Source organism: Phyllostomus hastatus, unplaced genomic scaffold, assembly GCF_019186645.2.
Source record: "Phyllostomus hastatus isolate PE091 unplaced genomic scaffold, TTU_PhHast_1.1 phas_contig_159, whole genome shotgun sequence".
In the NCBI taxonomy this organism is placed as follows: Eukaryota; Metazoa; Chordata; class Mammalia; order Chiroptera; family Phyllostomidae; genus Phyllostomus; species Phyllostomus hastatus.
Window position 1 is genome coordinate 12,297,508 of NW_025333640.1, and position 17,660 is coordinate 12,315,167.

General features: G+C 34.8%; 1 protein-coding gene across 3 annotated transcripts in view; it reads left to right on the forward strand.

The window, feature by feature from the left end:
• Positions 1–17,660, forward strand: part of NEK1 (NIMA related kinase 1) — a 101,317-nt gene that overhangs the window by 67,351 nt on the left and 16,306 nt on the right. For all 3 annotated transcript variants that reach the window (XM_045831325.1, XM_045831328.1, XM_045831326.1), the window contains 7 exons: positions 393–458; positions 539–767; positions 3,519–3,671; positions 7,550–7,726; positions 10,143–10,263; positions 13,585–13,673; positions 14,451–14,698. In XM_045831325.1, coding sequence (XP_045687281.1) covers positions 393–458; positions 539–767; positions 3,519–3,671; positions 7,550–7,726; positions 10,143–10,263; positions 13,585–13,673; positions 14,451–14,698 — 1,083 coding nt within the window. The remainder of the gene's footprint in view (positions 1–392; positions 459–538; positions 768–3,518; positions 3,672–7,549; positions 7,727–10,142; positions 10,264–13,584; positions 13,674–14,450; positions 14,699–17,660) is intronic.

Here is a 17,660-nt window from a genome sequence, read left to right on the forward strand (position 1 = left end):
CTTTGCTTAGGAAGAAAAGCCAGTTCTCAATTATGTTTAGTAAGTTTGCTTAAAAAGAATGTATATATGGACATGAAACAAAGAAAGTGTCAAAATAACACAGCCTATCTTGAATTACTTTATTCATCATATAGTTAAATATGTGATCTGTAATCCCAAAATATGAGAAATAATTGAGAATTGGCCCTTTTACTATATATTTAGTCTATTACTTGATATTTAACTGTTTCTCACTGCTGATAATAAAGGAAGTTGTGTTAGCATTTACAGGAATAAAATAATTTCACCAGGAGCAATTTAATGAAAAACAAAAGTAATAAAAATATCTAAAATTTTAAGGTAGACTTTTAAAATAACATTATTTCTTACTCTGAAACAATCTGTATTTAAAGGACAGAAGTTTAACTGATACCCAGGAAAGCTCAGAAGAAACTCAAAAGATGAGCAGTGCTATTTCAGTAGGTACAATTTTAATTGTTTTCTCTGCCATTTTACTTAATCATATACATCATAAAATACAACATTTTAACTGTTTTAGAGTAAGCGAGAAATACTGCGTAGATTAAATCAAAATCTTAAAGCTCAAGAAGATGAAAAAGGGAAGAAGTACCACTCTGATATGGGTGAAGCAATTGTTCACGAAGATGACAAAAAGCATGAAAAAGAAAAGTCAGTTTCATCTGATCGCAAGAAGTGGGAGGCAGGAGGTCAACTTGTGATTCCTCTGGATGAGTTTACATTGGATACATCCTTCTTCGCAGCTGACAGTAAGTCTAAAAGTATTTGTATCCTGTTTTGGTCTAGCACACATGTAAACATGTAGATCGGACATTCTGAAGGAAAGAACACTTCAGAAGGATTGAAAGAAGCTAGAAGAATTTCACATATATGTGGAAAATGGGAAAAAGTATTCAACCTTAAGAACAACCAAGATTGCACTGGCCCATGTGGCTGATTTGGTTGGAGCATCGTCCAGTAGACTGAAAGTTTGTGGCCTCCAACCTGGTCACGGCACATACCCAGTTTGCAAATTCAATCCCAGGTGTTGGGATGCATATAAAAAGGCAACCAGTTGAGATCTTTCTCTCTCTCTCTCTCTCTCTCTCTCTCTCTCTCTCTCTCTCTCTCTCTCTCTCTCTCTGTCTCTCTCTCTCTCAAAAAAAAAAAAAAAAGGACAATGAGAAAGAAAAATGTCTTCATATGAGGATAAAAAAGAAATAGCAAGGATTGGCCCTGGCCAGGTAGCTCATTTGATTGGAAGGTCATCCTGATATGCCAAGATTGTGAGTTCAATCCCCAGTCAGGGCACAGACAAGAATTAACTGATGAATGCATAAATAAGTGAACAACAAATTGATGAGAGTCTTCTTTTATTATTATTTTTTGTTCTTCTGTATGAATTGTCTCATTTTTCCTCAGTGCTTTTTAGGTTTTTTCCCCTAAGCCTTGGTTTTAGTAGATTTGATTATGATGTACCTTTGTGCCATTTTCTTCATCTTTCTCTTGCACGGGCTTTGTTGAGCTTCTTGGATTTGTGAATATATAGTTTTCATCTGATTTGGAAAATTGCCATTATTTTTTCCAGCCTTCCTTTCTAGAAGTTCAGTATGGATCTTGTTAATGTTTTCTCTTTTTCTAATTATAATCATTGGTCTTGTCTCTAATTTGTTGAACATATATAATTTAGTCATAGTGACAATTGTAAAAATTCCTATCTACTAATTATACCATCTCTGTCATTTTCTGGTTGGTTTTGATTAGTTAATTAAAAAACTTATTTATTGACTTGAGAGAGAGAAATGAATGAGGGGAGGAAGAAAGAACATCAGTTTGTTGTTCCACTTAACTGTGCATTCATTGGTTGCTTCTTTTGTGTGCCCCAGCCAGAGAGCAATCCCACCATCTTGGCATATTAGGATGATGCTCTAAACAACTGAGCTACCCAGCCAGGGCTTGATTGGTTGACTTTTTTTTCTCTTTATTATAAGTTGAATTCTTCTGTTTCTATACAGGCTTGGTAATTTTTGTTTGGAGGCCAAACAATTAATTTTGCTTTGATACGTGCTATATATTTTTGTGATTCTGTAACCCCTTTTTTTTTAATTCCAAGGCACAATTCACTTACTTGTAAATAGCTTGACCCTTTATCTCTTGCTTTTAGTCATAGTGACAATTGTTAGTGACAAACAGCACTGTTAGGTGGAACCAGAACAATGTTTAGCCTGTGGCTAATTTTTCCCCCTTTACTGGGTCAAAAACCTTTCTGAGTAATTTACTTGATGCCTTGTGAATTATAAGACTTCCTTTTCTGGCTAGTGGGAAGAGGAACTATTTCTGGTCCTGTGTAAACTCCAAGTTTTGCTCCTTTCGGGTGTTCTTCTTTTCTAGACTACAGTAATTTTTTCACTCTTGTGCTAATCAGTATTCACCTTGAAATGCAAAAGGAGTCTACAGTTCTCCCAAGTTCTCTGTTTTACCTGTCACCCTGGATATCCAGTTCTGTCAACCCTGCTCAGAGAGACAGCGAGTTGTACCTGGTTTTCCCTCCCTGCAGCAAAAGGGATGAAGTAGATATATTTTCATGTGGACATTCAGTTTTCCAGTTTCATTTGTTAAAAAGACCACCCCTCTAATAGACTGCTTTGACATCTTTTTCGAACACCAAGTGGCTGTAAATCCTAGGTCTGTTTTGGGGTTCTCTACTCTTTTTAACTACATTTTTTTTAAAAAATTGGCTCCCTGATAATAATAATTTTGACTGTACAAACTGCCAAATTTGCAGGTACTTACTTTCATGGAACTGGTACACAAAAATTTGTCAATCAGTATTTGGGTACCATTGAAAGTTTATATGACTTATATCCTATAATATTTTAAATTATATTCTACCTATTGCTGCTAAATGTATTAACATTTTAAAGGCTTAAACTTCAATAGATAACTTTCCATTTTTTGCTTTCCTAAATTTTATTTTTAAAGTATACTCAAAATTATGATTGCCAAAAAGAAAGTGTCAGTTGCCTCCTTAAGACAGATAGAATAAAACAAAATTTCTTAGATATACTTTTCTCCTTTTAATCCATAAGTGCCTTAATCTTAGAATTTGTTTTCTATTTCTCTTCATTTACTTTCATAGAAAAATATTAATTTGTATCTTATCTGTTCTGTAATCCAAATAATTGCTCAATTTTCTTAGGTTTCTTTTTTTTTCAATTTCTCAAGTAAAAATTTTATAGAAACATACATGTTTTTTCTATTTTTATAGTCCAAAACTAGAGTTTAATTCCTTAGTATTTAAAAAGCAATTATAGATAGATGCCTTTCATTACTCGTATCAGTTGCTTCTCTTCTTTCTGTCAGTCATCGTTCATCCCCTGCAAGTCCTTTTTTAGGCACCATCATCATGTGGTCTTTGTGCCTCAAGAAACACTCAGTTGAATAGAAGACCTCAAATCTGCCTTATAATGCAGTATTATATTATTTCATTGAAATTATTTTCTGTATCTCTTTTTTTATAGAACACACAGTAGGTGAGGTTATTAAATTAGATCCTGGAGGATCACCACGAAAAGTCTGGGGAAAAAGCCCTACAGATTCTGTTCTAAAGGTACTTGGAGAAGCTGAACTGCAACTTCAGACAGAACTGTTAGAAAATATGACCATGACCAGCGGTAAGCACAAACTAGTTGTTTTTCTATACTGGAAGTAATATCATTAAAAAATAAATGGTATTTTTAAGATATGGCTAAGTAAATTGTAATAGAATTTGTTTTTTATAGTAATTTTCTAATTAGATGAAGAATAGTTTTATTTTCTGGGGAATTATCTCAAATGGTAGTCTTAAGTTTTCATCTGCTATAACTTGGATGGGATCTAAAGATAAAGGGAAAAGGAAATGTGGATGGGGGAACCAGAAAAGTAGAATAGTCAGAATGATGTTTTATGTTAAGAAAGACGTAGGAGCATTGTGCTGAAATGAATGGTGTATGTTTTTGGGTGGACTCAAGAATTAGGTTGACTAAAACACTAAAAGATGCCTGTAGTGGGTATGACAGACAGACGTCCTAGGACAGGAGGGTGAGCTCTTGTGTGGAAAGCATTTATGATCCATGAGTGTGTTGGCTCTTGGCACTATAACTATGCATAAACAAGTGTCCGCATATGAAATAGGTATTTTCAAATTGAACAGGTTATTCAAATGAAGAGGAAGTTGAATGTAGTATCTTTTAACATTGTGTCTAGGCACGAATGTGTGTTCCTCTATGTCTTTTTACAGTTCGACAGCTCATTTCTTTTTGGTGCTGAATAATACTGCATTGTAAGAATCTACCACAGTTTGTGTGTTCTTCATCTATTGAAGAACATCGTGGTTGCTTCCAAGTTTTGGCAATGACAAGTTACATTGATTTAACATCTGTGTGCAGGTTTTGGTATGGACATAGTATTGCAGTTCATTTGAGTGAATACTAAGGAGTATGATTGCTGAATCGTATGGTAAGAATATGTTTAGTTTTGTAAGAAACTGTCAAACTATCTAACAAAGTGGCTCTTCCAGTTTGCACTCCCCTCAGAAATGAATGAGTCCCTGTTGTTCCACGTCTGCAGAATTTTAGCCCTCATGATAGATGTGTGGCAGTATCCCAGTAGTTTTCAGTTCCCTGATGGCACGTTATGTGGAGCTTCTTTTCATATACTTACTTGCTGTCTGTATGCTTTTTTTGGTGACTGTTCATATCTTTTGCCTATTTTTAAATTGAGTTGTTTGTTTTCTTATTGTTGAGTTTTAAGAATTCTTATATATTTTAACAGTCCTTTATGTGTTTACATGTTTTGCAAATAATTTTTTCCAATCTGTGGCTTGTGTTCTCAATCTCTCAACAGTGTCTTTTACAGAACAAAACTTTTTAATTTTAATGAAGTGTATACAACTTATTAATTCTTTCTTTCGTATATTTTGCCTTTGTGGTTGTATCTAAAAAGTCCTTGCCAGCTCTGGCTGGTGTGGCTCGGGGGACTGAGGACTGGCCTGAAAACTGGGAATCACCAGTTTGATTCCCAGTCGGGTCACGTGCCTGGGTTGTGGGCCAGGTCCCTGGTGTGGGGCACACAAGAGGCAACCACATATTGATGTTTCTCTCCCTCTCTTTCTCCCACCCTCCCCCTCTGTCTAAAAATAAATAAATAAAATCTTTAAAAGTAAAATAAAATAAAAAGTCCTTGCCAGACCCAGGGTCATCAGGGTTTTCTGTTGTGTTATCTCCTTGGAGTTTTATAGTTTTGCATTTTAACATTTAGGTTTGTGATCAGTTTTGAGTTAATTGTTGTGAAGTGTGTCTAAGTGCTTTTTTTTCTGCCTGTGGATATCCCGTTGTCCAGTATCGTGTGTTGTAAAAACTATCCTTTCTCCACTGAATTGCCTTTGCTCCTTTGTAAAAGATCAATTGACTATGTTTATGTGGTCTATTTCTGAGCTCTATTCTGTTCCATTGGACTGTTTGTTTATTCCAGCACCATGTTGTCTTGATTGTTGTAGTTTTTAGTAAGTCTTGAAATTGGGTGGTATCATTCCTCCAACTTCGTTCTTCTCCTTTGATACCATGTGGACTATTCTGAGTCTCTTGCCTCTCCACGCAAACTTTAGAATCAGTCTGTCAATACTCATAAAATAATTGGTTGGATTTTGATTTGGATTGCATTGAGTCCATAGATCAAATTGGGAAGAACTGATATCTTGGCAATACTGAATCTTCCTATCCATGAACATGGAATATCTCTTCAGTTACTTAGTTCTTTTTTGGTCTTTTTCCTCAGAGTTTGGTAGTTTTCCTCATTATATAGTTGTCTCCCCACCCCCAAATTTAGGGAAGTGTTCATAAGTTATACTTTTCTGTTTTGTTCCTTAAGTCTACTTAGGGACTTCTACTGTGGGTACTTTGGATCTTCTTTGTTTTTCTGTATCTTTCACTTTATCTTGAATCCTTTTTGTTGCTTTTTTAAAATTTTATTTTTCAATCATAGTTTACATTTTTTTAATCTTCATTTGAGGATATGTTGAGAGAGAGGTGAAGGGAGGGAGGGGGAGAGAGACATCGATGTGAGGGAGAGACATCAGTGTGAGAGAGAAACACTCATCAGTTGGCTCCCTTGCGTGCCCTGATTGGGGATCAAACGTATAATCTTTAGGTGTCCAACCAACTGAGCCACTGAACAGGGCTATTTAGATGATTTTTTTCTTCGTACTGCATTTGTTAGACCTTGCAAAATAATCTTTAGTAGTGATGCTATCTGGCATTCTTATTCCTGATATCAATAGACATTATTTATAGCAGAACAATAAGGCTGAATAAGTAAACATATACAGATATGACCTCTACCACAATCAGTTTGTTGATGGGTATGGTGAAGGAAAGATGCTTCAGAACATGAGCAGCACCAGTTTTGTTCTCTGTTGACTAGGCAGAAGTAAGAGGTAAAACGATTTACGAATCCCTGGACACTACATTTTCCCTAAGGAAAATAGTGGAACCAGGGGCAGTTCCTGCCTAGCCAGTGTTTTACAATGACTGCAGGCAACACCAAGGGCCTACCTGAATTGCAGTCGAGACCACCAAGCAAGGTTCTCTGTTTTTCTCCCATCATTTCAACCATTGTGTGAAGACATCATAGGCAGAAAATTGAATTTTTACAGGGCTAGGATTTTGCCACGGGAGCACAGTGAGTAGAAGACGTGTGCGAGAGAATGACTGTAATGACAGACTTTAGATGGATTTTAGTGGGGATGATGAGGAGAGGAAATACGGTAGGATCAGTACATTGCAGGTACTTGTGGAGAGACATTTATTAGAGTCGGGGTAGTAGAGGGAGAGATAGGGTGTTAGAAATTAGAAGGTGGAATATTTAACACTGAACTTTTTGAGGAGCTGTGGTAATGATAAGGTCTCCAACATATGACTAACCGTTGGACTGACTGAGGTGTGAGCATGAGATCATTGGAGGGGAACTGAGAAGCCTGGGTACGAGCAGGATTACTGGTGTAGGGACAGAAGTCAGCTTAGCCAGGTAAGACAGAATTAGTGTTGGGAAGGTCTGTCAGTGAGCTAGAAAGTGACACCTTAAAAGAATGAAAGGGAAAGATTTGAGTGTCTTCTAGATAAATGCAGCAAGCTGTTCCGAGGTAAATCCATTCTCTCCTGGCATCTGTTAAAAGCATGGAGAGTTTCTAAGCAATTAGAAGTGACTAGCACTACCAGAGACAAACAAAAACAATTAGTTAATAATTTCAAAAATACCATTGTAACATATATATTAATGTCACCAAAAGGAAGAAAAAAGTAAACCACTTATTAGTCACCCTAGAAATCATTATGTATAATTTAAATAAAATTTGGCTATTATGTACTTCAATTAATTACTGATTTCTAATATAAAATGGCTTAACCAGTTACCTGTTATAAGAATGCAATTTTTGAACTTTTCTCCAAATGCTGTTACAGGTAATATTCAAGTCACTTTGAAAATGTAGCATGATTTTTCATTTTTATTGTTTCAGAGATTTCTCCTGAAGGGGAGAAGTACAAACCCTTAATTGTCGGAGAAGAACAAGCAAAAGGTATTTCGCTTGAAATGAACATATCAGCTACTGGTGATTCTTCTGTTGAGACAAACAGCCCAAAGTTTAGGGAGATAGCTCCACCGATATCATTGCAACCAGAAGGCAATTTGGATGGTATGTTTTAATCAGTCAAAATGAGCTATATTTAATTTGTTAATACTTTAATTTCTTATTTATAAATGAATCATAAAAATGTGTGTATATGTTTGGGTAATTCATCTCAGATTAGATTCACTATTTTTATACTTTTAGACTCTGGCCTGGTTTTTTATTGCAGCACAACAAATCATCCCAAAACTTCGTGTTAACAACCCTCTTATTATATCTCACAATTTTCTGTGTCAGGAACTGCATCAAGGCTTGGCTAGTGTGATTTTTTTAGTCTATGTGCTTTTGTCTCGGGGATACCTTGGCGGGATTCAGCTGGCAGCCAGGATGGTCTGACGGCTCCAACGGCTTAAGTGTCTGGAAGGCTGGGCTGAGCTGGGTCCCTCTCCCTTTTCATGTAGCTTCCAGGCCTTTCTGTGCACTCTTTACAGCAAGACAGTCTGGCTCCATATGTGGTGGCCCAGGGCTCCCAGGAACTTAGGTAAAAGCTACTCGTACTCCTGAAAGCTAGCCTCAGCCTGGCACAGCATCACTTCTGTCTTTCTTCATTGGTCAGAGCAGTCACAGGGCAGCCTGGATTTACAAGGCGGCAAAACACACTCCACCTCACAAGAGTTAAAAGAACTTGAAGCCATCTGTAATCTGTCATAGTCTGCCATTTAATCAAAAATTATTTACATTTCTCCCACATGCTAAGTACATTTACCCCTCAAAGCTTCATCTTATTATGACATTGGCTCAGAGTCTAAAGATGTTGTCAATGTCAGGCCCCTCTGGGGGTACAGGATGATGTCACTCTCTGTCTTGGCAGGGCTAGCCTGGACCTGCTCAGCTGGGTGCCTTTTCTTAGTTTTAGTCTCATGGCCTTGCCATGTGGTCTTTTCTGAACAGTTAAACTTTTTTTATGGTGGCTTTGGCTTCCAGATTCCAAGGTGGACAATGCCAGTTCTCTCAAAGGCCAGATCTAGAGCTGACATAGCAACCTTCCAGCTGTACTCAGGTGGTCAAGGCAATCACAGTGCCAGACCAAACCAGGGGAGGGGAAACACAGGACCCTCCAGGTGAGGCAGACATCAGAGACTTGCTGTATGTGTGACCATCTTTAATTCACCACAGTAACTTACATAGTCTTATTCATTAGAATCATAGGTAGTAATAGGTAGCTTAAGCCTATCTTAAAACATAAAAGACTGTTAAGCACAGAATAGAGGCTGTATAGCCTACTGCACGAGTCAGCAAACTTTTTCTAACAAGAGCCATATGGTGAATATTTTAGACTTTGAAGGCAAAACAGTCACAGATTTAGTTTTCGGAGTGAGGCTTATATGGCTTAAGGTGCTAGAGAACAATTGTTCATTAAAAGTAGATAAAAAAGAATTCCCCCAAGTGCTTACCTTGTATGAGTGACCCAAAGAAATCATTTGAATAAAAGCTAAAAACTTTAAGGATTGATACAGTATTGGTTATCTTTCTAAATAGGACAGATAATTGGAAACTTAAAATCTAGAAGGAAAGAGTATCTGAATATCAGGGGAAAAAAGGGGGTGATGGTGGCGTAAACAAAATAGCATTGATATATGAACTGGAGAGGAAAAGGAGAAGTCAACAAATGAAGAAAGAGTTGCTCTTCTCATACTGTTCATTGTCAGAAAATGTCAACCAGGTAAAAAATGGGCCCCCACCCGAAAACAGCAGTCGTGCCCTGGTTATCAATTATTTGAAGGTCTAGGAAATTAGATTTAGGGCACTTCAGTTACATTCTCAACACCATTGTAAAAGTCTGGGTAATAGGAGGGGTTTTTTTTTTTCCTTTTTTGGTTGCTCAAAGATAGATTTTGATGATTGAATTTTCTTGTCAGTTTTCGAATCCATGATCCTTATTACGGTCTATTCTTCCTTGTTTCTAACCACAATATTGTTTTTTTTAAACTACTCTTTTTTTTTACAAGACTATGTAAGTGGGTTTATTAAGGTCATAAAAAAGTATTGATATGTGTTTGTATACTTGTAGTGAATAGTTGGAAATGAAAGCAAAAACATCTAATTGAATTTCTTTTTTTAATATATTTTATTGATTATGCTATTACTACTTTTTATACCTTCTTTAAATCAATTTGCATATTACTGAAGTTTTAAGGAAGAGAAAATTTTATATACTAATGAAAATTCAGTGTACAGTATTTCTTTTCAGTATTTTTATTGCAATGAAAAATGTGAAAGGAAAAGTCAGAAATAGAAATAGCTGAACTAGAGAGTTAACACAATAATAAGATTAAATATCTATAAATAAAACATTTACTTTTTTGTTATAATCAATATATTAGCCTAAAACTAGGCAATGATAACTTATGGAAATTGATTCCATTTTCTCTAAACTGATTTTGCTTTGAGACATGTTTTTTGTTATGTTTTCGCTTTTCAGAACCAGATGACTTAGAGACAGAAGTTCTGCAAGAGCCAAGTGAAGCAGACCAAGGTGGTGGCTCACCTTGCCCTGTTATTGACGTATGGGTTCGTGAGATGAAAGAAACAAAGGAAACCAAGTATGTTACCTCTCTTTTCTTACATGTCAGAACCTGGGTCCCATTTTCTCTTTTAAGAAATTCCCTTTTAAGAAATACGGTAATAATAATTTAATATTACACTAGATCCTGTTATTATAATACCTTCTAAAAATAATATAAGTTTTGGGTATTACATTTATGTGGGCCAGAAATCAACAAGTATTTAAAAACATGAAGTAAAAAGTCTCTCCCACCCCCATCCCCATCCAGCAAATTCCCTCTCTCCTTCCAGATATTTTTCATATGTACATAAGCAAAAACAAATATATTGTCCACCTCCCTTTTAAATATAGTTGTTAGTATAATTTACATAGTATTTTTCATGTTTTTTATTTTTAGTCAGCAACTTGAGAATATTTTTTATAGTAATACATATAGCACTTCTTTTTATTTTATGTCTACTTAGTATTCCATTATCTGGATGTACCCCAACTCAGTGTGTCCTCCATTTCATATTACAAATGGTGCTGCAATGAGTACTTTTCAATAAGATCATTTTGCATGAATATAAGTATATCTACAGGATAAATACATAGCTATAAATCCTAGATCAGTTTGCATTTTCATAAACTGCATTTGCAATTAAATTATTGTTCTCTTCAGGGGTTGTACTAATTTGTGCTCTGAGAAAGAATATATAAAACATCATATTTCCCCCACAACCTTGCCAAGCTTTTATTGTCAGTGTTTTTATTTTTGTCAATCTGATACATAAGAAATAATATCTTGGTTTCAGGTCTTTGTTTATCTCTCTTATTATTGGTGAAATTGAGCAATTCTTCTCAAATCTTTGTTTCATTTCTATTTTCTGTGAGTTCTCTGTTTATATGGAAATATATCCAAAATATTGAGTGATTAATGAAACAAAATTAAAGCAAATAAAAAGCATTTTCATATAGGAGAATAACACCATGATAATTCTATATAAAAATTATTATATATGTACTTAGGTACATATATAATACCTAGGTATTATATATATATGTAAATTTGAAGGGAAGATATGGTCAGATGTCCACAAAACTGATAACAGCAAGGGATCTGATATTTGATCCTAAATATCAGGTTAGGGCTGTCCTAAAACACTTCTTTTTTTGGGTTGAGGTAAATTTATATAACAAAGTTTATCATTGTAACTATTTTAAAATGTACAACTTAGCATTATTTAGTAAATCCACACTGTTGTCACTGCATGGTTCCAGAACACTGGCATCTCCGAGAACAAGCCCTGCACCCATCGCACAGCCACTCCCCATTTCCACGCCCTCCCTGCCCCTGGCGGTCACTGCGCGCTTTCTGTCTGTAGATTTGTCTGCTCTGAATATTTTGTATGAAACTTCATATGTGGCTTTTCCTATCTGTCTTCTTTCATTCAGCACAATGTTCTCAGAGTTCATCTATGTTGTAGCATGGACCAATACTTCTTTCCTTTTTATGGCCAAATAGTATTTCATTATATGAATATAGCATACATTTTTATCCATTCAGCAGCTGCTGCACATTCAGCAGATGATGATGGATCATTTCCAGGACTGTTTCTAACTTTTGGCTATTGTTAATAGTAATTCTGTGAACATGTGTACACAGGTTTTTGTTACAATACCTGTATTCACTTCTTTTGGGTGTAAACCTAACCAAGGAGTGGAATTTCTGCAGCATATGTTAATTCTGTGTTTGTCTTTTTGAGGAACCAAGGAATATTATGTTTTGAACAAAAAAAGTGTTACTTGTATGATTAAAAATAATTTTTTAAAGATTTTATCTACTTATTTTTAGAGAGAGGGGAAGGGAGGGATGAAGAGAAGGAGAGAAACATCAATGTGTGGTTGCTTCTCGTGTGCCCCCCACTGGGGACCTGGCCCGCATCCCAGGCATGTGCCCTGACTGGGAATTGAACAGATGACCCTTTGGTTTCCAAGTTGGCACTCAGTCCACTGAACCACATCAGCCAGGGCAATATTTTAAAATAAAAGTAGAATAAAATAAAAAATAAAGTAAAGTAAAATAAAGTAAAATAAAATAAAAACTATTCAAAATTTAAAACCGAAAAGTAAAAACTACTTAAATTTGAGATGGATTAAAAGTATTCAGAAAATAAAAATTGCCTATAAACTAGACCCCCAGAAATAAATTATTGGTACCTTTTGGAATATATTCTTCTAGCCCAGCAATCATCAATCTTTTTCATCTCATAGCACACATAAACTAATGACTAAAAGTCTACAGCACATCAAAAAATAAATTTTTTGTCAGTCTGATAAAAAATAAGTCGAATTTTGATTCATTCACACCAAATGGCTATTGTTGTGTTGCCTGTTGTCTTTTTTTATTTGACAATCTAAGGGAGACTGTCAATGCCACTGACTAAATAAATACATGAATTTAACTCCCAGCTATGTTGAAATAAAAATTGAGTTCTTTACTTTTCAGCCTCGGTTAATTCATTCCCTTTGAGTGTTAAAACATTTTTGTGTGTGTCATTCTATTCTTTTACTTTGCTACACACCATTTTTTCAGAATCTAAACTAGTACCATTTGATGCTGATTGGCCTACAAATTACTTTGCTTACTTTAATAATATGTCTTGCGTATATTATTCCATATCAGTTTATGTAGATTTCTGCTTCATTTTTTAAACAGCTTTATGATATTTCATAGCATTACTATATCATGATTGCTTTATATTCTCTGCTATTAAGGGGCATTTTGATTGCTTGAAGTAGTGATTTTCAAACAGCAAGCAGTAGAATTGCTTTGGGATTTTTTTTTTTTTATTTTTTAAAATTTTATTTTAATTATTGTTCAAATACAGTTTTCTCCTTTTTACTCCCAGTCCAGCTCCCCCTCCCATCCCTCCCCACTTCCCTCCCATTACCATCCTCCCCCTAGTTTTTGACCATGTGTCCTTTAAGTTTGTTGCTTTGGGATTTATTAAACTGCTTGAACTTATCCCCCCAAGTTTCTAATTAATAGGTTTATTGTGGGCACTGAGAATTTACATTTCTAACAAGTTTCAGTATGTGTTGCTGCCTAGGGACCATACTTTGGGAATCACTACTATAATAAATGGTGAGGCCGGTTGTTGTGAATGATTATGATTGGTGAAGGTTTGTACGGGACAAAAATACATTGTGCTTGTGAGAGAAAGTATACACGTATATATAAATGAGAAAAATGTTTGGAAGAGGGATCACAACATGCTATTGTACTTGAGTTCTCTTTTCTTTTGTATTTGAGTGTCCTATTATTTCTAGTAAACTGTCAGCTTTTTAAAAAAATTGATGTATCTGTGTGTGGCAGATTTGAAGATAGCATTACCATTCAGCAAGATGAAGTTTCTGAAGATACAGTCTCCAGGAATATGGATCAACTTAGTGAAGTTCATATAGGTAACCATCATTGTATTGGTCTAATTACTTTCTGGAATGTTGTTAGCACTAACCAGTTTTAGTTGAACAATATATTAATAGAAAGCACTCCTGATCATCCACCTCAATTATTCAAAAAAATGTCATAGGCACAGAGCACTGGACTCTGCATTTATAAGCCAGGATTGTTTGACAGTGTGAGCAGTAAACTTTTAAGTCAATTATTTTATTGAATGTTCCAACTGAAAAGAATTACTTCCCAAAACTAACCCAATGAACTAAGGGCTTTAATAAGTTGTCCCCTCTTTTTCAATAGTATTAAGTAAAATATAGGTGCAAAAATAAACTGAAACTAAAGATGAATGTATAACAGTTTTTCTTCATATTTTCTTGCTTTAGTGTGTACATTTTAGAACTTACAATGTGTTGGAAGTATGTAACAGTAAATCTGCTTTCTGAAAATGAAACATTGTATCTTGTTACAGATTATTTACAAGGTAGTATAGTTATATACAGCAGGTCCTCTAATAACATCTTTCATTATAACATTGATGAGATGCAGTGGGAACTTCACTCTAGTTTATATGAATTAACCTATCATAAAACTGGTTTTGCTGTATGTCATTTCGTTTAAGGTGCAGAACACACTGGCAACAGTAACTGAGGACTACTGTATATATTTTGATTTGGTTTTTCTGATAGATGTGAAGTTAAATACTGTTCCTTATCAATGTAACTTAGAACTTTTATTTAAGTACTATATACACTTATCACACAATCTTTTGCTTTATACCACAGAACCAAGAATAGATGATTCTGAGCACTCTAAGTGTGACATAGACAAATCTATGCAACCAGAACCATTTTTCCATAAAGTGTTTCATCCCGAACACTTGAATGTAGTCTCTCAAATTCAGTCAATTCTTTGTTCACCAGAAGAATCCTTTCCACTTCGATCTCGCTCTGATTCACCACCAAAAAATAAAACCAAGAATTCCTTGCTGATTGGACTTTCAACTGGTTTATTTGATGCAAACAACCCAAAGGCAAGTATGCTCTTCATTGACATGGAAAATGTTACTCATTTGATAAAATTTTTATGTTTTTTTTTGATAAACCATAATGAGTTTTAATCCCTTAAAAACACAAATGCATATACTCACACACACATCAGAACAATTTACAGAAACAACAGAAAACCTCCATTTTATCTTCTGAGATACTGAAAACAATCAGGACAAAGACTGTTTCATTGACTTCATGTTCAAGATTCTTTTTATAGGGTCTTTTCTTATTTAGCAAAAGATCCCTCTTATACGCTTTTATACTATCTTTCTTTCCCACTACCCAGTCCACCTTTCAGTTTGAGTATGAGACTATGCTTAAGCAATATATCTTAAATGGATAGAAGTGCCATATTGCCTAATTCATACAAAGAAAGATTAATGGATGTTCATATGTACTTTCTGATAAAAGTTTTTCAAACCTCTTTTCTCATTTGCTAAATATGTAACTAATTTACTTCTTGGTAAGAAATTAGAACATTATACAGAATTTAAAAATGCAAATAAATCACATATCATTTTATGTTACTTTTCACATATATAATTTTTATATTTTTTTACCAAAATAGGATACATATATACTCTTTCCTGCTTTTCTATGTAATATAGATTATAAAATTATTACAAATAATAATACTACAAACATAGCATTTTGTCATATTGTCAGATTGTCTCATATCATCTTTAATGACGACAAATTTCATTTGTTGTGCTGTATCATAATTTTAAAGATCTATTTCTTTACGTTTGGGCCTTTACATTTCAATTTTTGTGATTGCCACCCCCTACATCTGCATCTTTGTCCATATCCACAATTATTCCCATAAAATAAATTTCTGTAAGTGAAATTTGAAAAGTTATGTATTGCCTAATTTCCCCATCAAGAAACAGTTCATAGTGTTCTCAATAGTGTGTGAGAGTCTGTCCCCTAAACACACCAACTATTTTCATTTACTTAAAAATTATATATTTAGTGAATGAGTAATTGTGTCTGTTTTATAATTTGTATTTCTGTATTTACCAATTTGTATCATTTTTAATATATCTATAAGTAAATTGCCTGATTTTTTTGGTCCTTTATTGGTTTTTAAATATGTCATTTTGATTTTCAACTTAATTTTCCAATTAGATAAGTTTTTATTTTGTGGAGTATTTTTTTTATCCTTACCTGAGGACATTTTTTTTTATTGCTTTGAGAGAGAGAGAAAGGGAGCTAGGAAGGGAGAAAGAGAAACGTCGGTCGGTTGGTTGCCTCCCACATGTGCCCAGACCAGGGATCGCAGCACCCGTACCAGGTCTGGTGGTGGGATAATGCCCCAACCCACTGAGCCATACCAGCCAGGGCTGTGGAGTATCTTCTTGTGTTTATGTTAAATGTAGAGATTGCTAATAGCAGTTAGATTTTTAAAGATAAAAACTTGGTGCATCCTTGGTGGAACAGACAAGGATGATCATATAATTCATATACTTCCTTTTGTAGTAGGGGTGTATAACCGAAAACTCGTTGCTGCCTTTAAAGTTACTACTTACATAATACATGTGATTATTTGATTTTCTTTCATGACCTTAGTTTTAGCCTCACTAAGTTCTGTAAAAGTACTTACTCTGAGAGTATACACAGCAAAGCAGGTTTCATGTTAGAAGAAAGGGCAAGAAAAAACACAAGAAAATCAAAGCAATCTGTAGCCATTTCAGGCAAGGACAGAAAACCGTATCTGCCTGTCCCATAAATCTCTGAAATATGAGAGTTCATCACTGGGCCAAAATAGTAAGTAATCAGTAAATGGTGGTCTTGAATCATGAAGAAAAGGAAAAAATTATTTATAAGCATTTATATAATCTGTTTACCAAAATGGGATAATTAACCTCTCACAAAGATTGCTGTTAAAATTTCTTTTTAAAAAATGTTGTTATACTACTTATGTTATTTCTTCTTATAAAGGAAATCCATCTCATGCTTTGGATCCTAACCTCTCTCACCTTCTCAAGGAATTCACTCCTACTTTTGTCATTCTAACCTGTACTGTCAACTTCTTCCACTAGAGTGGATTTCCTGAACATACACGTTCTAGTTAGGCCCATCATGAATAGTGAACTTCCTTTGAGCACATGTCCTCCTCTAGCTGCCAGCCCGTATCTCTGCTCCATTTCACAACCAGACCTCTTGAGTATGTTGCATCTTTCCAGTCCCCACATCCATTTACTTCCCTGTATGTTCCAATGTGGCTTTTAGCCCACTGCTTCACTAAAATTGCTCCTGTCAAATCATCAACTACTACGGTGTTATCACACCTTTCTTGACTTTTCTTCCTTCAACAGAATTGATATACACCTTACTTTTTAAATCATCTGTTGGCTTGCTTTATATTGTAACTTCCTAGATTTTCTCTGTGGTCATTAGTTACTCTTCAGTTTCCTTTGCTGGCAGGCAGCTACTACTATTAACATACCTTCTTAAAAGAATGTGTCCTCTTCTCTCATTGGGTGAAGTGTTCTGTAAATGTCAAGAACAAATGTCAAGTACTAGTTTGAACACTGTCAAACTGGTTGATAGTGTTGTTCAAGTCTTTATCTTTAATGATTTTTTGTCTACTTTAACTATCAGTTGCTGAGGAAAAAAGGTTGAAAATTTTAACTATATTTGTATAATTTTTTCAGTGGTGTCAATTTTCATTTCATGTATTTTGAAGTTCTGATATTGTGTAAATAAAATTTAGTATTATTATGCCTTCTGGATAAATTGATACATTTATTGTTAGGGAAGTGTTCCTCTTTGATTCAAGTCTTCTATAGCCTTACTGATTTTCTTTCTCATTATCAATTACTGAGAAAGGAGTGTTGAAATTTTCAGTCAGTTGAATGTAAATTATTAATATTTATTATCCTTGATGAATATGACCCCTTTATCATTATGAAATGATACAGTTATTTTCCTGGTCATATC